Genomic DNA, 22,858 nt, shown 5'->3' on the forward strand with positions numbered 1-22,858 from the left:
ACAGATGGATGAGTGGATGGATGGATGGATGGATGGATGGATGGATGTATAAATGGATGATTGGAACCAAACTGCTTTTTTCAAGTCCAATAGCATTCTGGGAAATATTTAACAAATAGGTCTCTTGAAGAAAATTTAAAGCCCTTTAAAAAAAATATTATCCCTTCTCTGTGCTGTATTTCCACTGTGGCCAGTTTTAAATTGTCAACATAATATTACCTGCTCACAAAATTCCCCAAATCTTACCTGTCTCTTGTCAGCAGCTTCCCAGTCAGCTCCAGCACAACTCTGTGTAAGTTTCCGCTGTCAGAGGCTCCTGTGCTTGTCCCCATGAGGGAGCTAAGGAGAGCTGCAGGCAGTCTGTACTGCCGTGTACTCCAGCTGCGCTGTGAGGTGCTTTGGCTGTTGTTTGAGTACTGCTTCAAGAATCATCTAGAATTCTGTATTTGAAGTATGTGAGGGAAGGGTCTAGTCCTAACTCAGTGCCTTCTTTGAATCTCTTAAATCCTGGGGTAGGTTTCTTGGCTTTTCTAAGCCTTATTTCCACACTGAGATGAGATGTCAAATGCGTTAAGGGTGCTGTCCGGACCCCAGAAAATGGGAATGAAAATACACAAAACACTTAGGAGGCTGAGTCAGGAAGACCAAAAGTTTAAAGACTGCTTGCTGAGCTCTAGTGTGAGTTCAGAGTCGGCCTGGGCAACTTAAACTAAGCTAGTAGTTTATAAAAAAAGGTTCTGGAGATACAGTTCAATGACTTGCCTAGGATGCACAAAGTCCTGGGTTTTACCCCTCGAACTGAGGGAGAAAATAATACCAACAGTGATAAAACATCACACGATCAAAATGAACACCATCAAGACCACACTTTGCTTTTGGTTGTTGTGTGTGTAGTTCCTCAAAGAAGGGCTTGGCAGGCTCATGGCTGGCTCTCCGCCATCAGCAACTTTCCTCACTAAATCTCTGCCAGGCTCCTTCTTACCTGTAGACGCACTGGTGACCCTTTGTTAAGGCTGGTGTTGTCATTTGGCCACCTTGTCCTGCTCAGAGGTGAATCCTATTGGACCCACATAGACATAGTTGACACTGGGCTGGCTTTCCTCTCAACTTGCTTCTGCAACTGCCCTACTTGTCCCCCAAGCTTGAGAAACAGGCATATTCTTAGCTGTACTCACCCAGCTCTTCACCTGGGATGTAAGTCTAAGCAGCAGCTTCTTGTGTGACCTTGGGCATTTCCTCACCTCTCTGGGCTGCAGCTGCATCACATTGAGGGTAGGAATCATCATCTTTCTGATCTTTTTAAAGATCTCCCTATTACACAGAGAGCTTTTAAAATGATGTTTACTATTACTGTGCGTGACGTCTGTGTGTAGATCAAAGGACAACTTCATGAGCTGGTTCTCCCAACCTTTATCTGGGAATGCACTCAGGCCATGAGACCTACATGGCAAGCACTTTACTCGCTGAACCATTTTGATGGCCTCCTTCTAATCTTGTGGTGAGGGTGGAATTTGGGAGTTGCCTTTAAAAAGTCTGGGGTGGTGGGTGTTTGGTTGCATGTACAGCCAGGAGCTGGGGCTGCTGCGATCTCCATTGTATTAGTCAGGAATGAGGGCAAGCTGCCCCTTCGGACTGCACACTCATTGAAATCACCTCCAGAGAGAGCTTTTTCTCAGAATTGGTTTTTCCCCATAAATGAATTTTGTGTTTGGTCCAAGATCTTTATGGTGTAAAGATGTTCCAGTCATTTAAAGATTCGCTACATTGGCCAGAGACAGGTTGGCAACAGTGTTCTGAGTCAACTCCCTAAGCTCGTCCTGGTGGGCATGGATGGGCAGAAAACCCAAGCCTGCCAAGGGACCACTTGAGTATATTCTGACTCCGGCAGGCAGCATGGTCCGGCAAGCTGCATCACCACTGCCTGCCGGTTCCATTTGGTCATCCGGGAGGAGAAGTGTGAGCAGAGTTGCAAAGTTCAGGAGCAGATGGCCTACCTCCTTACCTCTCCCAGTCAGGGGACAGAGAAAGCCACCTGCTCTGGAGTAAGCTCTGTTACTGTGACAAAACACCCTGACAAAAGCATCTTAGGCAAGACAGGATTTATCTGGCTTACAATTCCATTTTACAGTCGACTGCTATGAGGAAGGCAGGGCGGGAATACAATTGCAGCCACAGTCAACAGCAAAGATGGACGGATGGAGTTTTGCTTCCTTGCTTGTACTTTCTCTACTTGCTAGCTTTCTCTACTTTATGTTGTCAAGGGCCCCATGCGTTAAATAATGCCTTCTGCGTGCAGGGTGGATCTTCTCACCTCAACCAACAATCAAGACAGCCCTCCTTCCCTATTGACATGCTCACAGGCCAATCAGATCTAGATAATTCTACATTAAGACCCTTCCTGAATGAAAACCAACCAGTTCAGCATCCAGGGAGCACGTCCCTTAGTAGCAGAGTCTTAATAATCCTGGCTTGAGTATTTATTTGGCTTTCAGACTTGCTCTAGGCAAATGCTTTCAGGGGCAAGGAGGCTCACTAAATGATGGACAGCATGCAGACTGGAGGTGTCAGTCAGGAATCTTCCTGTAGTAATGACAGAAATACCGATCATGCCAACTGAAACAGGAGGAATGGCTGGCCCACATATTTGAGGCAGGCCAGTGTGTTGGGATCCCTGCATCTCCCTTTCTTTTCCTCCTTTTGGAAGGTGGTCTGTTTGGGCCTGCGTCCTGCAGCTCAGCAGGGAGGGGCTTCTTTGCTGCTGAAACTTTCAGTCAGGTATCCCATTGGGCCAGACTAAGTCATGTGCCTGTATGTTGAGCCAACTGAGTGAAGCTAACAAGATGCTATATGCTGATTGGCCAACACCGTGTGTGTGTGTGTGTGTGTGTGTGTGTGTGTGTGTGTGTGTTTATTTATTTATTTTATTTTTTTCCCTCACCAGACAAGATTGGTGTGCACCACTACATCAGGCCTTGTGCTCTCTCTAAATAAAGGTGCGGAAATGACGTTAGCTCCTTAAAGACAAGGGCTGGAAAGTGGGGACTCTTGACAGCAATTTACCTACCTGTGTGCATTCTTGGCAGTCACTTGTGTCTGTAAGTGGGTTCTTCTGGGAGGAATGGAGATCCTATATGCAAAGATCCAGGGATAGGATTGGTATGTAGTAGGAGCTCAATTAATACCTAAATGTTTACTATAAAATGGAACTAGTAATTGTAGATTTGTTTATTTTAGAGATTTCTGGAAGCTGGTAGGATGGTTCAGTGGGTAAAGGGATTGCTGTGCATGCTTGTAGATTTGAGTCTTGTTCCTAGAACCCATGGAAACATGGTAAAGAGAGACCACAAGGGGTCCTCTGAGCCCTACATGCATGATATGACACATGTGATCAGATATGACAGAGACATGATCTCTCTAATACATATACATGTATGTACAACATGATAACATTTGTAAAAAGAATGCTTTTGTGTGTGCACGTATGTATGTGTGTACGTGTGTGTGTGTGTGTGTGCACATGTACATGTTAGTCATATACTTGTGGAGGCCAAAGGTTGATGTTGAGTTTCTTCCTCTATAACTTTAGACCTTATTTTTTTTTTGAGACAGGGTTTCTCACTGTACCTGGAGCTTCTTGTTTCAGCTAGACAGCTGGCAGTGAGCCTCCATGACCAGACTCCCTGCACCCCTGCCCAACCTACAGGGCGGCAAGCAGGTGCTGCCACACCTGGTGTTAGTGTGGATGCTGGGGTTTTGAATTCAGGCCCTCACAGTTGCATAGCAAGCATCTCTCCCCTAAGCCATTTCCCCATCCTAATCCACTGATTTATTTAGTATGTATTTATTTTACACTAGCACAGGACTATCTGTTTGGCATTGAATATTGTGAGGTACTGGCTTCTCTGGTCAAACACTGGTCTTATCTCTTTAAACATATCAACTGATTTAATCTCCACCACAGCAAGCCTCTATCAATATCCTTATTGTTATCATACTCAGCGTTGTAGGTGAGAAAACATGGTACACAGGGGGCGGTGAGTTACCTTTGTGAAATAGCTGGCAGGTTGGGAACTTGAACCCTGGCAGTTTACTTCCCCTCTGTTGGAATGATGCTGTGCACATTTTAGTGCAATGGACATACAAGACAATAGGCCTGGGGAACTGGCCTGCCGTGAAAGCATGAGGACCCAAGTTCGATACCTAGAACCTACAAAACCCAGTCTAAACAACAGCCAAAACTAAACCAAACCAAAATTCATAAGCCCCCTGAAAAAAAAAAACATCAGGTATGTCCCATGCTTGTCACCCCAGTATTAGTAGGTGGATGGTCAAGAGACAGGTGGATCCGAGGTTCTTTGTCTAGACAGATGAACGGTGAGTTCCAGGCCAGCTAGGGACTCTGTCTTGAAACCCAAACAGAGTCCTTAGAAATGACTCCTGTGGTTGACCTCTGACCTCTATGGGTACAGCACACAGGTTCACTCAGACTTGTACATGCAGAAACATGTAAACACACACACACACACACACACACACACACACACACACACACACACACGCGGCCAGAGTTTCAGGCTATTCTGCCTCAGGCAGAAGACTTTGATGAGGATTGGGTCAGTGTGTTCCAGAAACAGCCAGAAGTCTCACGGTTCTGGAGGGTGGGCTTATGCTTCTCAGAGGCACGCCTGGTCTTTCCAGATCCGTTTTCAGCTGTGTCTCTTCTGAGTAGGTGACCATGATGAAGTTGGTCAGAGGAGGACTCAGAGGGTCAAATGCTTTTCCTAGCAAAACAGGCTGGCAGCAGAGGCTGACTGAGGCTGGGGGCCTGGCCTGACTATCTCTGAGAAGATGAGGTGGGGGCGGGGAGGAAATCGCCAGACCGGGTTTCCCGGCATTCGGGATGCACGGGCTGCAGTCGTGTGGAAAATTAAAATGAGGCTGGGTGTGAAATGAGGATGGAAGCGTGGGGCAGAACCAGAGGGGACATAAAACCCGCAACGTTGAGAAGCTCTGGGCATAGCCGGGAAATAATGTGTGATTTCCTCAGAGTAGTGCTGCAGACAAGGTGGGGTGCAGAGAGGTATCGAGGCCATAGCCCCACGGTCTGTCCTGCTTTGGATATGGAATCTCCTCTCACAGTCTTGGTCAGTGGAGAGGTCACTGAGTGTCGAGGGCAGAGAGCGGTCACCGGGTGACACTGGCTGCATCCATGGCTGAATCTGTGGAGTCTGAGCTGGTGAGCTTTAGGAGCAAAGGGTTGGAGGAAGCGGCTGAGAAGTACTGTGTCCTTGACCTCCCTATGCCCACCCCCATCTCTTCTTGGCTGCCTAGAGACGAGTAGCTCTCTGATATCTGATATGGCATGTCTGTCATCACCAGCCTGAGAGCCAGGAAGCCCGGTGAGCACAGACCGAAGCATCAGAAACTCTGAGCCCAAAGCAACCTTTCTTCTTTTTATTTTTCTCTCCCTCAGATGTTTTGCCACAGCAACGGAAAACTGACTAAGGCAGGGCCTCAACTCCTTGGGAGTGTGAAGGCTTGGGTATGAAGGCAGCTTTTCTGGGGTGTCTATGGAAAGCCAATCCCATGTTTAAAAATCCTACAACGTCGACTCCACGTGTAGGAGCTCTGTGATGTTTCTAGGATGAGGTTTACCATGCTTGTTTGGAGCCACGGGGAAAAGCCTCAGCGGGTTGAATGGAGGATGTTTAGACATTTATGTGTATAGACAGCGTTAAGGAAAATTATGGAGCCTGTAAGAAGAAAAGATTAATATACCTAGAACATTAAGCTGCACAGAGGAATGGACGTGCCGGTTACACAGTGTTACAGGCCGTGTGCTGCTGTTTGCTGCCGTCCCTCAGCTGGATTAGCCAGTGTTCCCTTATTAGGACACCTGCCTTGATTGACTCCTGAGCCCAGAAAGTTTATTTTTGCTCATGGACTCAAAGGTCGCACTGTGCTGCTCTCAGTCGGGTCCATCACTTTGGGGCTGTGGTGACACAATGTGGTGAGGACACTTGGCTGAACAAAACTGCTCCCTCCACAGCCAGGATGTAAGCAGAGACCAGGCTCCCACAGTGTCCTTGGAAGGCACGCTTCCACCCACCTCAGACCTCACTCCAGGCCTCAGATCCTGATGTTCTCCTGACAGAGCCAAGCTGAAGTGAAGCAGCCTAAGCCAACGCTGCTGCCTGCTGCCCCCAAAGTGGCTGCTGAGAGGCAGGGCCACCCCCTGCAGTGGGGACAAAGACCATGACTTCAAATACCTTGACTCTAAAGCTTAGCAAATAAATCCCTGGTGCTTTTTGGTTTGACAGGGTCTCGAGTAACCCAATCTGGCCAAGCATGCACTGTGTAGCTGAGGGTGACCTTGAATTTTTGATTCTTCTGCCTCTACTTCCCAACTACTGGGATTATAAGCATGCACCACAATACCTGGTTTAAATAAATTGTTTTGGAGATATTTATTATTAGTAGTATTATTAGTATTACATGTGTATGTGTGTTACGTCTGTGCACCCCTGTGTGCAGTGCCCATGAAGGCCAGAAGAGGATGTTGGGCCCCCTTAGAACTGAAGTTACAAACAGTTGTTAGTTTCCACTTGGGTGCTTGGAATCAAATCTGGCTCACTCTTCAGTGTGCCAAACACACCCCTTAAAATTATTTTTGAGAACCATGCCTGGTTTTACTTGTTTCTGGGTTTGGAACACAGGGCTTCCTGAACGATAGGCAGGCAGTGTACAGAGCCACATCCCCAGAACCATCCCTGGAGCTTTTATACTGCGCCTTTAATCTCAGTCCTCAGGAGGCAGAGGCAGTGAAATGTCTGAGTTCCAGGCCAGCCTGGTCTACAGAGTGAGTTCCAGGCCAGCCTGGTCTACAGAGTGAGTTCCAAGACAGCCAGGATACACAGAGAAACCGTCTTTCGAATCAAAACAAACAAAAAGCAAATCCATCTTTCCACATCCCTAGCACTGGAGTTACAGATGCTGCTGTGGCACCCCACTTTCCCAAGTGCTAAGGTTTCAAACTCAAGTCCCTATGTCTGTACAACAGGTGCTTAGTAGACAGAACCATCTCCTCAACCCCTCCATAATTGTTTTTTCCTTTCATGTACTGAGTCCTCAACTCACAGGTTCAAAGGATGGGCTATTTGTTGGCTCTCCATTTGACAGATGAGAAAACCGAGGTTTGCAAACCTACACCCACACCCCTAGCTTGTTATGGCCTCTGGGCTTTCAGATGTTAGAACAGACACTGGAGCCCTGGGGATGTGAGCGTGGGCAGCCGGTGCTTGCCTGATCCTGAGACAACTGAGGGATACTCGTGTTCCAGTTTCTCTCAGTGTTGGTGTGTTCCTGGTGGTTGAGTTTGTTGATTTAATGGCTTTTGAGGATTGTGTGGCTCTTAGACGCACTATGATCTTCATGCTAATACCTGTGTGCAGTCTGTCAGCTCATGCACAGGGGGTCCAGTCTGTGAGCTTTATCTTCGTCTCTGGACCATGGAGAGGGGCTCCTAGCAGACAGCATCTATTCATCTGCTGAATTTAATATGTCCTGGGGGGAGGGGCTGAGGAGATGGCTTAGAGAGTAAAGAGTTTGTGATACAAGGGTGAGAATCTGGGTTTGACTCTCTAGCACCCTCATGAAAGATCAAAATTGAAGGGGCAATTTCCACCCAGTCTGTACTATTTTTACAGTCAAGCCCCTAGATCATGGTCAGAGACTGATCGTATGACAGTTTTAAAATCTTGTTCATTGCTGTGTATAGTGTGTAGGCAGGTGTAGCACAGCCCACAGGGAGAGACCTGAGGACAACTTTGTAGAGTTAGCTTTCTCCTTCCATCTTCAGGCTGATGTGGCCAGTGCTTTTGCCCATGGAGCCATCTCTCTGGCCCCTGTATTGCATTAATATTTTATTATTAAGATCAGCAAGGATTTCGGGTGTGTAGTTACTTTTAGGGTATGGGATGAGATTAGATCCATGCTCCCCTCCCAGTATAAAATGAGTCATGTGCCTTAAATTTATGATGTGTCTGTAATTTTGGGACAGGGCTAGGTAGAAGCAGAATATGGGTATAGGGTTTTGTTTTGTTCTTGTCTTTCAAGACAGAGTTTCTCTGTGTAACAGCCCTGGCTGTCCCGGAACTCACTTTGTAGACCAGGCTGGCCTTGAACTCACAGAGATTCACCTGCTTCTGCCTCCCTAGTGGTGGGATTAAAGGAGTGTGCCACCACGTCTGGCTTTGTACGTTTTTAAAAATTAATTAATTTCTCACAGCTGGGACTCAAACCTAGGTCCCCTGCAAGAGCAACAGGTGCTCTAAACCGCTGAGCCATCTCTCCAGCCCCAGACATGGGGGTTTTATACGCTGTCCTTTCTTCACTGCCTCTGCCCATTCACTCACCTGCTCACCCACTTAACACTGTCCTCAGCTAGAAGGGAATTAAATTTTTCAGGAACTCTAGTGGTGTTTATCTCATACTTATTCGTTCATTTGCATACCCATTAGAGTAGCAGGCTCTTGAGTCTGCGCTGAGAGAATAAGTAAATGATACAACACTGCCCTCCAGGGGTTACAGAGAGTAAGTGCAAAGATGCTCACAGTTCAGACCCAGCGTTCAGAAGTCTCCCCTGTTCTTAATTACCATTGGAAGTAGTGTAGTCCTACTATTGTGGGTACGTGGTGAGCATATGCAAACGATTGGATGCTAGATACTAGTAACCCCCGTGCCTGTTCCCCTCTTCTCCTTAGCTATGCATGGGACATTTGTGATCTTGTTGCCACTCAGTCTGATCGTGATGGTGTTTGGGGGGATGACCGGGTTCCTGAGCCTCCTCCTCCGAGCTCACCTCCTGCTGCTGCTCACTGGGACCCTCTTTCTCTTTGGAGGTAGGTGTACATCTGCCCCAAGCCTAGGTTCTACAGTTGTACTGATGAGTACTGTGCCGTAACACTCTTTAGGGGCAGGACTCAGGTTCTCTAAGGACCTTCTCTGCCCAGATTGTGACAGCAGCTGGAAGGGGCAGTGGTTTTCAGCCTTAAGCTCCCCAGATCTCTGGTTTCATGGAAGGAAGAGAAGTAGGGGGCAGGGCATAGCCTTAGGAGTCAACTCCAACATCTTGCTTCAAAGCTGTGTCTGCCACCTCTGTCTGGTCTCTCATGATGGCCTTGGCTTCCAGTTTAGAGCTGTGGGCTGACAAGAGACCCTGGCACCTGCTGCCTTTGCTGCCTTCTGCTGGAGTAGCAATTCTGTTGTGGGAAATCAGACTGACCAGGCACAGAAGGACACGTTGCACATGGCTTCACTTGGCTGCAGGTTCTCAGTAAGCAGAGCTCACGGTGAGACAGAACAGAACCACAAGTAGAAACTTCAGATGGGTCTGAGGATATGCTGGTTGAATGGCTCTCAGCTTCATTTAGCAGGTGTAATAAGTTCAGGGACCTATTGCCCATTCTCTCGATTACAGTAAGCATCTACAGACCATGTACCTAAATGCCCTGCACTTGAATGTGGTTCAGAGAGTAGATTTTATGTGTTTCACTATAAAAAGAAGCTGTGTAAGATGACCCATGTATTCAACAGCTTCTTAAGCTACGCCATGCACACATGTCACAGCCGTGTGCATCACACTGTGAAAATGCACTGTGAGAAGGTGACACACATTAGGACATGGTGGTACACACTATTATCGCAACACCCAGGAGAGTGATGATCTCAAGCTGCAATCCAGATAATACCATACAATGTAATTCTTACAAACAGAGAACAATACCAGATCAAACCGTGCTTCTCAAATCCAAATATGAACCACACCTCCAAAAACCCAAACCCATACTTAAACCAAACCTCACCAAACCAAACAAAATCAACCACATCCAAACAAAAGCCAGGCAGGCAGACACTGGCTGAGGCAGTTCTGTTTACATGGCTGGCTATAGGTTTTGGGAAAGTGGGACCCACACCCCAGATGGTTGCTCTCTGGCTCCCTGCATTAAAACAAGAGAAAGAAAGACAGAGGCCTAGGAGATAGCTCAGCCTGTAAGCAAGAGAACCCAGGTTCAGATCCCCCAAACCATGGAACAATGCAGGCATGGTTGTAAGAACACATATAGCCCCAGTGGTCAAGAGTAGAGACAGGGAGCTGACTGCAAGTTTGGCTCCAAGATAGTGAGAGATCCTGTCTCAAGGGGATTAGGTGGTGAGCGACAGACAGGATGTCCTCTTGACACATGTACACATCACACAAGCACATGCAAGCACACACACATGCATGCACACACACAGGCACTCACACATGAGAAAGATGATTTCTAGAGAACTCTAAAGGAGGAAAATCAAGGAAGGTACAGATAAGGTGAAGCATTGTCTTCCCGTGGTTATTCATGGCCTTGGCTATGGTGGTTCACTCAGCAGCTAATTCTCACATCGGTACCCTCAGGTAAGACTCTGATGGTGGCCCGCTCTGATCTGGAGGCACAAACCAGCTTGTATGGCTGGCACCATCAAAGGACTGAGTTATTCATTTAATGATACTTCAAAGTGAAAGGCCACAAAAGGGCTGGAAGACAGAAGCCGGGTAAGAGCATCTGCTTAGCATGAGCAAGGTCCTACACTACACAACTGAAACAAAATAACAAAACTCAGGTGTGGCCAGTTGCCACCATCCTGGATCATCTAGCAATGAATCAATATCTTATGGAGACCTATTGTGTGCCGGCACAGTAGGTGTCAGGGGAAAGAGGCTTGGATAGGACTTTCCAGGACTCCCAGTCTGAAGAGAGACCCAAAGGGAAAGCTGCAACTGTGACCCTGGCTATAAGGCTATGAAGTCACAGGGGTGTGTCCTACGCAAGTTCAGACAGAACTAGCCAGGACTAGGAAATGTTCCCTCTGGTATGAGGGAGTAGAGGGGGCTGCAGCAGGCAGGGGTCAGGCTCAGCAAAAACCTACAGACATCCTACAGACAGGGGGAGTGATGGGAGACCCTTGGCTGGGAAGAGAAATAGGTAAGGGGAGAGGAGATAGGGAGAAAGGAAAAGGGAAGGTAAAGGTAGGTGTGTGTGTGTGTGTGTGTGTGTGTGTGTGTGTGTGTGTAGACAGGAGGATGTTGCTAAAATTTCTCCCTAGAAAAGATGTAAACCACATCTTTTCCTCCTCGGGTTCCAATGAGGTATGATTCAACGATGTTCACCAGGGGAAACTATGAGTTTATGAGGCTTACTTACAGAGCAGTGGGTGAGGGGTTACAGGCAGTGGTACAGATGACCTTAGAGCAGCTACACTGGAAGGCCTGCACCTACCCAGTATGTGTGATGACTCCCTGTAGTTGTGTAGACAAAGCTCAACCCTCTCCTTCTCCCCTCTGATCTCCTCTAGCCCTTCCCCCAAGTCCACAAAAAACTAGGGTAGAAATGCATATAATGGTGGTGGCTAGCTACTCAAGTGAGAGTCCTAAGACCCTCCCTGCCCTCTCCAGCCCAGCTGTGGTGATCTTTTGGAATTAGGCCCAGCAGAACTCCTGATGTTAGCAGCAGTTTGGCTGGGAGGACAGTCTTGTACAACAGAGGGAAAATGGAAGAGGAGAGAAGAAAGAGGAGAGGGGGGAGGAAATGAGGGAGACAGGGGAGGGAGAGGAAGGTCGGGGGAGGAGGATTTGGCAGGGGGAAGAAGAGAAGGAGGTGTATGGGAAGAAAACCCAGCTCTTACGTCAATAGAATAGAAGGTTTTTTTCTTTTTCTTTCTGGAGTTGAATATTAGTGATCATGGCCTGGGAACATAGATTCAGGTCTCCAGACTCCACAAACATCATGTTTCAATGAAGTAGAAATTCATGGAATGTTTTATAGCACAGAATAAAGAAAGCCATAGGTGAAGACACTTTTCAAATCCATTGGTGGGTACACTTGGGTGCGTGTGTTATAGTAAGATGGGGAGAAGGCTGCTCTAGGGCTCGCTCGCTCTCTGACAGCCCTCTAAGGCCCTCGATTGGGACAACCCTCTACATCACTGAAGTCTAGTCAATCAACCTTTGCAGACAAAGCTTCTTTCCAGGATTTCTCATTCACAAAGTAGATAGAAGGAGGCAGGGGAGGAGGGAGAAGGAGGCGAGAGGAAGAGGAGTTGAAAGAAGAGGGAGAAAGGAAGCTGAGGGGGTAGAGGAGAGAAGAGGGAGAGGTGGAGGAGGGAACTGGATGGAGGAGGAAGAGGAGGAAGAAGAGGAGGGGGAGGAGGAAGAAGGAGGAGGGGCAGGCCAGGAGGTTCTGAATGACTGTCCCGGTCTTTTCCTGCAGCCATGGTGACCCTCACTGGAATCAGCATCTACATTGCCTATTCAGCGGCCGCCTTCCGAGAGGCAGTATGCCTCTTGGAGGAGAGGACCCTGTTGGATCAGGTGGACATACGCTTTGGCTGGTCCCTGGCCCTCGGCTGGATTAGCTTTGTCTCTGAGCTGCTCACTGGGGTGGTCTTCCTGGCAGCTGCACGTGTGCTCAGCCTGAGCCAGAGGCAGGACCAAGTCATCTGAGTTTGGCCAACCCAGTAGGGCCTTTTGGACCCATCTCGGTGGATGGCAACCTTTTCTTCCTCAAATATCACTGATAGGGCCAATAGTGGCCAGCTGTGGATGAGCGCTCCCTGGCTGCTGTCTTTGTGCTCTCTGGGCAGCCCATTCTGCTGTGATGTGAGCATGTGTGTGCCTCTGGTGGACCAGAAGTGGAGAGGGAGTGTGGAACCCATATCACCTGAAATAAACGCCTATCCTAGTCACCCGGCAGTTTTGCATCTCTGCCTCACTCTGCGCCTCCTCTGGCTTCATTTTGTCCTTAACCCTGCCCTCTGGATCAGCTTCTCTTCTTTGTGAGAAGATGCTAGGTGGATCAGAGAGGTCGGTTAACTTGTGCGAAGGTGCACAGAGACACTGGCATGCTTGGCTTTTCAAGAGTCATCCTGCCTGTCAGCACTGTGTCTCTGGGTCGTGTGGGGTCCTTCTACCTAAGATGCTGCCTTGGGCTTCACACAACCTGGACACAGAGAGGACACAGTGGGTAGCACCAGGGAGAAGTCAGAGTTCTGGGGTCCCAGCACCAAGGAGGGAAGGAGTGAGTCACCCTAGCCAGTATGTGCAAATAGAGGGGGTGGGGGAGGGAGGAGAGTGGAGGGAAAAGTGGAGGGAGGGGGTAAAGGAGGAAGTGAAGGGGCTTGGGGAGGAGGGGATGGAGGGGGAACAGGGTGGAGGAGGAGGGCAGTGGAGGAGGGAGTGGAGAGGGTGAAGGAGGGAAGTAGGGGGTAACAGAGGGGGTGGAGGAGGGGGAAGTGAGAGAGGGGAGTTGGGGTGGAGGAGGGAAGTGGAGGACTTGGGAAGAGTCCTGATAATTCTCTAGAGCAAAGGTTTTCTGGTACAAGGAGTTTCTGGGCTAGGGGCTCACTTTGGAAATGTTAGCAGACGCATCCCAGAGGCTAGAGACCCCCTGGACCCCTCAGCTGGGCAGTGTTGGTCCTCTGAACTTCTCCAGGGTTGTCAGGAGACCCTCAGAGGAAGAGGGGCAAGTGGCAGCCACAGCCAGTAAGAACAGCCCTTGAAAACACAGTCTACTCCTGGGATGGTCACCTCTGTCCGTGCCCAACCTGAAGGCCAGGTATCAGCCCTCGCTGGCCTGAGAGGAGGGAGCTCTCTCTGTGGAGCTTGGCAGTGCTTAGCAGGAGTCACTGGGAACTGCAGCTCAGAGGTGGGAGGTGGGGATCCTTGGGCTGAAGAAGCTGCAGGAGTTGCCAGTGGATTTCACGGCCGTCGGTGCGTGTTACTAGATGACAACACTGTTCTCAGCATCATGGCGTCATATCTTACAATGTCACCATCCTTGCAAGACATTGTCATCAAGTGACACCACCATAGTCACCAATGACATAGCCCTTCTGTGACATCAACATCCTAAGGACTGTCTTAATTACTTTCTTATTGTTGTGACCAAACACCACGACCATGTTAAAGTTGGGGCTCACAGACTCAGCGTTTGTGACCGTGACGGCAGAAAGCACAGCGGCAGGCAGGCAGGCAGTCATAGCACTGCCTGCTATGCTTATATCTGCTGAATGCTTATATCTTTACCCAAAAGAAGGAGACAGAGAGCTAACAGGAAATGGAACCTTTGAAATCTCAAAGTCCATCCCTAGTGACACACCTCCAACATGGCTACACCTTCTAATCTTTCCCAAACAGTCCCATCTGCTAAGGATCAAATATTCAAACCTATTCTACAGTGGCCATTCTCATTCAAACAACCCGATGACACTACTATCTCCATGACATCATTGTCACTCACAGAAGGGCATCCACTTTATCAGAGCACTATAATCTTCAGCCATGACACCATCATCCTTGGCACGACATCTTCACCCTTACATCATATTCACCATGACATCATGGTTACCATGCCATCCCTCATTTGACATCATCATCTCCATCGTGACATCATCTTCACAGCTGATGCTCAGTGAGCACTTACTATACATTCTACACACCAGTCAGTCAGTCAGTCAGTCAGTCAGTCAACAAACACTGAAAAGAGTGAGGGGCACCGAATGTAGGACCAGCCTTGCTCGCTGAGCTGACACATTGAGGAGAGAGGCATGGGAAACGTGTAGCTCTATGGGGATAGATCCTTCAGGATACAGATGAGGAAACAGTCAGCGGCAGCCTATGATAATTGTCCTGGAGGCACAGGAAGGAAAGGGTTGCAATGGGAATCGAACTGAGACCTGGAATTCCAAAACAAGTCAATGCTTTCCTGCCAACACCTGCATCACCCACATCTCTGTCCATGGACCTAGGACTTGGGACATCTTCTGTTTATTCAGGAGAAGTGTAAACACAGAGTCTAGGCAGCAGGCCCCACCAGAGACTGGCAGCAGTCCAGGACCAGGAACCCTTTGCAGAGGCGGTTATCAGAAGGACGGTCTTTGCTGCCATCTGCTGGTCACACAGTAGAAATGTACCAGAGGACCAACTAAAGGGGCTAAGGGAAGTAGTTAAAACCTGAGTTTTCCTAGACAGATCAGGCGTTCTAGAGACAGTTTTGGTCCTTACAACTGGAACCCCCAACTGGAGGTTGAGAGTAGAGGCTGAAGGTAATATCTTCCTGGACTACGTGTCAATAAATACATTTAAGGCAGCGGAGCCTCCTGAGGGAACAGAAAGGAGTAATGCCCAAGCAGTGTGCAGCCAAGGAGCCAACGGCGTCAAGGAGGAGAAACTCATTCATTTGTTCATTGTTTATAGACGTCTAACGTGGGTGTCAAGCCTGGGGACACTTTGGTGAGTGGTGCTTTTGTCAACTTGACCCAAGGTGGAATCACCTGGGAAAAGTGTTTCAGTGAGAGAAGGTCTAGATCAAGTTCCTGTGGCTGATTGTCTCGAATCCTTTGTTAATGTGGGAAGACCCAGCCCCAAAATGGGCTGTATTCCAGCAGAGAAATTGAGCTGAGCTCAAACCTGCACGAATCGATTGCTTTCTGTTCTCGACCGGTTATGACGTAACTGCTGGTTCCGGTTCCCGCCTTGATTTCCCAGCAGCGATGGATTGTAACTTAGAATTGCTTTTTGTTCCGATATTTTGTCAAAGACCTGGAAAGTCAATGGAAAGAGTCGGATGGTGGGAAGGGCCCTTACCCTGTCACAGGGAAACAGACAATGATCACAATCCAGGAACACACAACAGTCAGGCTGTGTGTAAAGTCACAACGATGAGAGGCGGCGGTGAGGTGACCTGCCAGGAGAGACATCTCTTGCAGCAGGTGACTGGGTGAGAAAGCAGCAGACCAGGCAGGTGGCGGCAAGAGAAAAAGTCCTGCTGTGGGGACAAGGCAGCACGTTTGAGGCAATGACGGGGGAGTGGACAGAAAGATGCGGGGAGCGAAAGAGAAGGGACGCAGGCTGTGCTCATAGCCAGAGGAGAGGGCATTCAATGGGGGCAGGATTCTGCTGATATTCCATTCTGTCACATTCTAATTCCGTGTAGATCTGAGAGCCTGTGGGTCTGTCTTCAGATTCTCTCCACCGCTGTCGTCTAACGTCTTCACGGAAAGGCACTGAATTCCCAGTACTCCGGCCTCAGTGCTACCCAGTGGAATAAAAGTTGTAAAACAAAAATTGCAACTTTGTATTGGTCCTTTGCGACTTTCACATCATGAACCCCCCACTTATCTCCCTATCTCCTCATGCCCACCCTCCACCCTTGCAACTTCCCCACCAACAAAAACAAACCTCATGGTGGAAGCTATAGTGTGTCTGTGTGTCCCTCAGTACACCCTTTTGTCCACACTTCTTTGCTTGCAAATGTCCATTGCAATGACTCATTGGTCTGGTATGAGGCCTCTGGCTTCTGCTACTCTATCAGTCCTGGATCCCCACTGGACTCCTCTCTGATATCCTATTGTTGACCTGTGTCATGGAGATCCTGTAGTTTTGGATCTGAGGGGCCGGCCCCTTCATGCACTCCAGCTGTTCATCGTAAGGGAAGATGTTAGGTTGGATCAACTCAAAGCCCTGGATCTGGGCCGAAGTGTTATCTGAGCCTGTCAGCGCTCCTGCTCTCCTGCTTTTGGGGCTGGTTCATCTGCAACCCCAGCAACCAGGGCCAGTTCTACCCTGCTGCCCAGGTGAGCTGCACGTCCTGTTCTCCCGAGTATTGCTGCTGGTGAGGGACAGAGGCTGTTCTTCCAATTTCATGACCCCAGGGACAGCTCTCCTACCTGCAATAGGTGGTGAGGATGAGGGAGGGGAGGGGACATCTCTCCCTCATCAGCACCACCTCCCAGTAGACAAGAAGCAGGGAGGGCTCTCCTGCACTCACACCCTCAGGGCCAGCTCACCTGCAACCCCCTACATCCAGGGCCAGCTCAATTGTGATGCCTAGGCAAGGTTCAGGGACCCCTCTCCTGAGTGCTACCAGCAGGTGAGGGGCAGGGACAGCTTTCCTGCCTGCCACAGGTGGTAAGGGGCAAGGATAGGGGAGGACATCTCTCCCTCACCCATGATGCTGCATGGCAGACAAATTGCAGAGCCAGCTCTCCTGTGCTCACACCCTAGGGCTGGTCCACCTGTGCGCCCACCATCAGGTTCAGCTCGACTGTGCTGCCCACTGAGGTGCAGGGCCTGCTGTCCTGAGTGCTGTAGCAGGTGAGGGGCAGGGGCAGCTCTTGGCTCTCATGACCCCATCAGGGCCAGGTCCCCCACCTGCTGCGGGTGGTAAGGGAGACCACGCTCATACTCTTGGGGCTGGCTTCACTGCAGTTCCTGAAATGTGCGCTGCTCACCTTAAGTACTGCGTGTGGCTGGGGGAGGGGTCAGCGCTCCTGCTCTCCTGCTCCCAGGGTCAGGTCTCCCACAATGTCCAGGTGACAGGTGGGGCCAGTTCTACACAGCCCTCAGACATTAATGAGTCCCCTGGTGGCAGACAAGACCAAAGAAGTCTGTCTGGCCTTTGGTGGTAACAGATCCCTGCTGCTGCAAGGTCATGGACCCAAATGTGGTTCCCAGTGGCAGCACAGGCCAGGACCCCACCCTGGTCTCAGGTGGCATCACTGGTTCCTCACATCAGACTGTTCCTCACTACCCTAAAGTCTCCAGTTCTGCCTCTCTTTGTCATGCACACATCCTTCTGTTTATCTTTCTCTTCAATTTCTCCTCCACTTATTTCCTCCTCTTGATGGTGCCTGGGATCTCTGAGTGTCTGACGTCATCTCAAGAGTGCTATGCCCCACTTGTGTGCATTATGGCATTGAGTATGGTCATCTCGGGCATGGTCTGCCCCCTCAGGCCTGCACGGTGTCTGACTTGTGGTCATCTCAGGCTAGCTCCTAGCCGGGGCCCCATGGCACTGGTCTGGAAGCCATTTCAGGCTCACTCCTCACCCAGGCCTGCCTGAGTGACCCCATATGACTGTTGTCTGTCTTGGGCTTACTCTTACCTGGGGCCTGCTGTACCAAGTGAGGTTCTTTTAGTCTCCAGCTGGACCCCTGCTCTGAGAGCCCATCCTGGTCTGCACAGGGCTGGTCTCTGGTGCTTGTGTCGGGCTTGCTCTTTTCAGGGAATGTTAGGCTACTTCAGATGTTCATAGGTCAGAACACTGAATGAAGACATAGCCTCTCTCTTCTCTGCCACCTACAGATACACATGTGACATAGCAGCCACATCTGCAACGCCTATAAGGACAATTTAAAACAAAATTAAGATTAAAACATTATTATTATTGTTGTTGTTATCATATTCTATATGTATGAATATTTTACTTGCATGTATGTCTGTTCAACACATGTATGTCTGGTGTCTGCAGAGGCCAGAAAGGGGAATCTTGGATCTCTGGGGACCTTAGTTACAAATGGTTGCGAGCCTCCATATGGGAGCTGGGAATTGAACCCACATTATCTGGAAGAGTAGCCAGGGCTCATAACCGCTGAGCCATCTCTCCAGCTCTGTGGAATGAACACTCTAAGAATGGCCCAGACCTGGCCGGTCCCTTTTGTTCTCAGCGGGGGAGCATGGTGGTTTGAAGGTTCCTTGGTCTGCCCTGGAGAGAGTGAATGGCAGGGAGATCCATGAAGAGATCAGAGAGTGGCCCCCCCTGGGAAGCATACTGGGATCAGGTGTGCTGTGCAGCTAGGGGAGAGGTTTCTATGGATCAAAGGAGAAAGGAAAGAGCAAGGAGCCAGTGGGAGCCGCCCCCTCTCCCGCCATGGATGCACCACAGGACAACCCAGTCACACTCAGTGTGACTGCAAGGACTCATTTATTCACTCACTAGTTCATTGATTGAATACTTGTCCACTGACTTACTGTGGAGCTTACTTATAGAGCATCGGTGAGGGGTTCTCAACAGGAGCAGGGGTGACCCTAAAACAGCTGCACAGGAAAGTCTTCACCCAGCACAGATGATGGTTTTGCTTTGGACAACTAGGGCTGAACTGCACACAAACGGCTTGGAGAAGTGGTTGAAATCTCCAGCTAAAACCCAATGACCCTTCCCACGCACTTGCTCTTGGAAGAGAGCGGCAGCAGCCAACAAGCAGGATCCAGAAGGACGCTTGCAAGCTGACACGGTAGATGTGCTGAAGAATGGTGGCCATTTTTCTAGGACACCTGTGCTCTACAGCACAAGGAACAGATGGTCCTGGGCACAATGAGGGGCTCTGAGCCTTCTCAAGCAGGGGCCGGGGGTCGGGGTCGGGGACCATTCTCTAGCTGCCAAGATCCTGAGACTGTGGTGGGTGCTGCTTCGGGAAGCTCTTCAGTGGTGACAGGGTCCTGCACCCTCTAGTAGTGAAAGGTTCTAGCACCATCCACACAGATTCCCACTCCTGGGAGTCTGTCTGGGTTTAATGTGTAATAGAAGTGGGGTGGAGTGGGGGGTGATCTACAGTCATTGCTGGTCCCCTGGTGACTTTCATTTTTTGTTTCCTAGACATACGACATCCAACATCTGGGACGGGACATTAGGTCTCTGTGGATATCAGAGCGGAGTCCCCATCCCAGACTTGTTCTAACAACAGCCTGAGCCTTTCCAAATATTTACAAGTGAGGATCCCCTGGGAACACTTGGAGGGTTTGTGAGGAGAGGAGAGAGGGAGAAAGAGAGATGTGGATACACACAGGAAAACAGGAGAGGCACAAACCCAGAGAAGCACAGCCATGGACTGTCTTGGACAGGGGCATGCTCTGAGGACCGTGTCTCCAGAGCGGTGTAAATGTGTAGAGCTTACATGTTTAAATGTCAGAGTGTGTTTATGGCAGCGTGGATCAAGAGCCCATTGCAGGTCAGATCCAGTGGAGCAGGAAAGGGAGGGTGTGGCTGTGGCCTGCTGTGAGGGAGACACAGCATGTGTGGTCTTCTGGAAACCTTGTATTTAGTAAGTAGGAAGTGTACACTCTAAAACCCCACTGCTGGGACAGGCCATCATGATGCTTAATGCAGATTGTCACTTTGACAGGAGCTAGAACAGACTTCTGGGCAAGGTCTATGACGAGGTTTCTAGATTGGGTTGATTGATGGGGAGACCCACCCTGAATAGTGGGTTGTGCCTTCCCCTCTCTCCCAACAAAGGCTCACAATACACGGACAGATTTCTACTAGATCTTCACAGGCAAGGAGCTAGGAAATGCCTTGGTAAAATGACTGCTACACAATCTGAGGGCCTGAGTTCAGATCCTGGAAATCATGAAAAAAGTTGGGCCTGGTAGCATACATGTGACTGCAACCCCAGCCTTGGGTGGAGTGCACACAGGCAAATTCTGAAGGTCGTTGAGCAGCCAGCAAACCAATGTACTCCAGGTTTAATGAGAGAGCCTGTCTCAAACAGTAAAGGTAGAATGATTGAGGAGAGTCACATGACTTTAGCCTCCATAGACACCAAACATACATACACACACACACACACACACAAGCCACATATATAGCACACACGCATGCATACAGACACATACCACAAACACACCACTCAAACACACAATGCATGCACATAGACACATCATAGACACATGCATACCACAAACACACAACACATGAGCATACATGTGCAGGCACATACACACACACACACCCCACATATACACCACACACATATGCATATACACACACCCCACAAATGCACCACACACTCACACAAACACACACACATACATGCACATACACACACCACAAATACACCACACACAAACACACATATACATGCACATATACACATATACATAGACACGCACACCACAAACACACATATACATGCACATACACACATACACATAGACACACACACCACAAACACAGCACATAGAAATGTGCACACACATAAACATACACACACACCACACATACACACACACATACACACCACATACACACCACATACACACCACATACCACATACACACACACACACCACACACACACACCACATATACACCACATACACACACAAACACACACATACTGTCTCTCTCTCTCTCTCTCTCTCATACACACACACACACACACACACACACACACTGCATTGGGGAACAAAACCTAGGAAAAGTAAGTTTTGAAGATTGCTATGAACTCTTGACTGTGTGGAGGGTGACGTTTAAAGAAAGACAAGATTCTTAACCTGGGCTACTTTTGGTGGTTCCTGTCCCATACAGGCTTTTCCCTGTCCGAAAATACATCCCCACTGTCCCAGAGAGCCATGTTCTTCATGTTCTGTCCTCCCTGTGAACTCTGAAGTCACCATCACAGCCATTTCCTTAGCACGATAGACTTCTATCCCATGGCCAGAAGGCAAGTTTGCAGCTGAGCTCTTACTTGTGGGGCCAGGGACGCCCATCAATGCCTCAGAGTGGGCTGTGGTTAGTTCTTTGAACCTCCAGCATCTGAATTTGTTAGGGCTGTGGAAGTGAACAAGTCCGGTTGTCAGAGAACCATGCCATGGGTCAAGACATTTGTTCAGAGCATTTGGTCACAAGGTGTCAATTTCCTGAGGAAGTGCACCTTGGATCCTCAGAGACTGACTGTAAATAAGACAGAAAGGAAAGCCTGGTCTCCAAGAAGTGAGTTGTGGCCTTGAGTTTGAATTTAAGCCCAGCCATTTAGTGAGGCTTGTAACTGTGGATGGTTGACTGAGCATGTACCTTAGTTGCTCTGCCTGCAGAGGGTGTCATTCTAGAAGGGGTCTAACCTTTTTCTCAGGGCTGCTATAAAATGGTGCATGTAAAGGGCCCGCCTGGGTGACTCGTGCACTGTGTGACTCGTTCACGGCAAACCCCGAGGACTACGTGCACATGTCTGACCCCGATCACACTTCCTATTGTTCTTCATTAACACCATTGTCACCATTGTTATGTATTTAGAATCACTGCGTAAATATACCACTGGGTGTTTATGAAGATGTTTCCAGAAAGCTTTGATTGAGGAAGAGAAGCCCACTCTGGATGTGAGCCTCACAGTTCTGTGAACTGGGATTGCAGATGGAAGAGAAAGGGGAGGAACTCAGCTGAGGACCAGCATCCATCTCTGCTTCCTAACTGCAGACCCAGCATGGACAGCTGCCTCATGTTTCTGCCAGCAGGAGGAGGACTACATCCTCCCAACCCATGGCCCTCACACCAGCCTCCCCGCCAAGCTGCTTTTGACTGGTATTTTGTCTCAGCAATGATAAAATTAACTAATACAGCTTCTATCGTTTGCTGAGTCAAGACCAGTAGTTCCCAAGTGCCAGGCACATGGGCCCATGATTTTCTTTCTTTATAAAGAAAGGTATGGTGGCACATGCCCTCAATCCCAGCACCAGGGAGGTAGAGACAGGAGGACCAAGAGTTCAAAGTCAGCCTTGGCTACATAGTGAGTTTGATGTCAGCCTGGACTATATTACTAAACCCAAAATCTAAAACAAAACCAGGCAAATTCTAAGGAGGGAGAAACTATACTGGAAGCCCAGGAAGCCGTCGACAAAGTGACATAAGACAGGATAGAGTAGGCTAATGCAGGGTGGTCGGTATTAAAACCCCGTGGACTCTGGAAAAGAAGCTTCAGCACGACAAGGGAACTCATCCTAAATGAAAACTCTCAGATCCCGCATTAGAAAGATCTACTGAATTACACACTTCAAGAGACGGTCTAAGGAACCCATGCCTCAGCTGACACTCTGGGGGATCCCATTCACAGCAAAACCTGAGGACCTTCAGTCTAAATGAACATGCCGAGATGAAACTGGAACACAGTGGGTTGTCAGTGGAGGACATGGAAAAGGAAAAGTCGAAACAAGGAGCCAAAGAAGGATGAAGAAACATGCTTAGCATCACAAGAGAAGATGCTGGGGGGGGGGG

At 49.0% G+C, this 22,858-nt stretch overlaps 1 protein-coding gene, 1 long non-coding RNA gene and 1 other non-coding gene across 4 annotated transcripts in view; 2 read left to right on the top strand and 1 right to left on the bottom strand.

The window, feature by feature from the left end:
• The window catches only part of Tmem114 (transmembrane protein 114), a 15,478-nt gene extending 2,696 nt beyond the window's left edge, over nucleotides 1-12,782 (top strand). The window contains exons 3-4 of one of the 2 annotated variants that reach the window (XM_028778417.1): nucleotides 8,763-8,900; nucleotides 12,303-12,782. In XM_028778417.1, the coding sequence (XP_028634250.1) occupies nucleotides 8,763-8,900; nucleotides 12,303-12,535 (371 nt within the window). In that variant the 3' untranslated portion in view covers nucleotides 12,536-12,782. The remainder of the gene's footprint in view (nucleotides 1-8,762; nucleotides 8,901-12,302) is intronic. The other variant, XM_028778418.1, reaches the window with a different exon arrangement.
• A 2,798-nt stretch (nucleotides 12,783-15,580) lies between these two features.
• LOC114630217 lies at nucleotides 15,581-16,156 on the top strand. The gene is made up of 2 exons (XR_003712785.1): nucleotides 15,581-15,801; nucleotides 16,026-16,156. It is a non-coding gene; the product is annotated as an uncharacterized LOC114630217 (long non-coding RNA).
• A 1,941-nt stretch (nucleotides 16,157-18,097) lies between these two features.
• On the bottom strand, nucleotides 18,098-18,223 carry LOC114630289. The gene has a single exon (XR_003712805.1). It is a non-coding gene; the product is annotated as a small nucleolar RNA SNORA17 (small nucleolar RNA).
• Nucleotides 18,224-22,858: the final 4,635 nt, after the last annotated feature.

The sequence above is a fragment of the Grammomys surdaster genome, unplaced genomic scaffold, assembly GCF_004785775.1.
Source record: "Grammomys surdaster isolate TR1022 unplaced genomic scaffold, NIH_TR_1.0 334, whole genome shotgun sequence".
NCBI lineage: Eukaryota > Metazoa > Chordata > Mammalia > Rodentia > Muridae > Grammomys > Grammomys surdaster.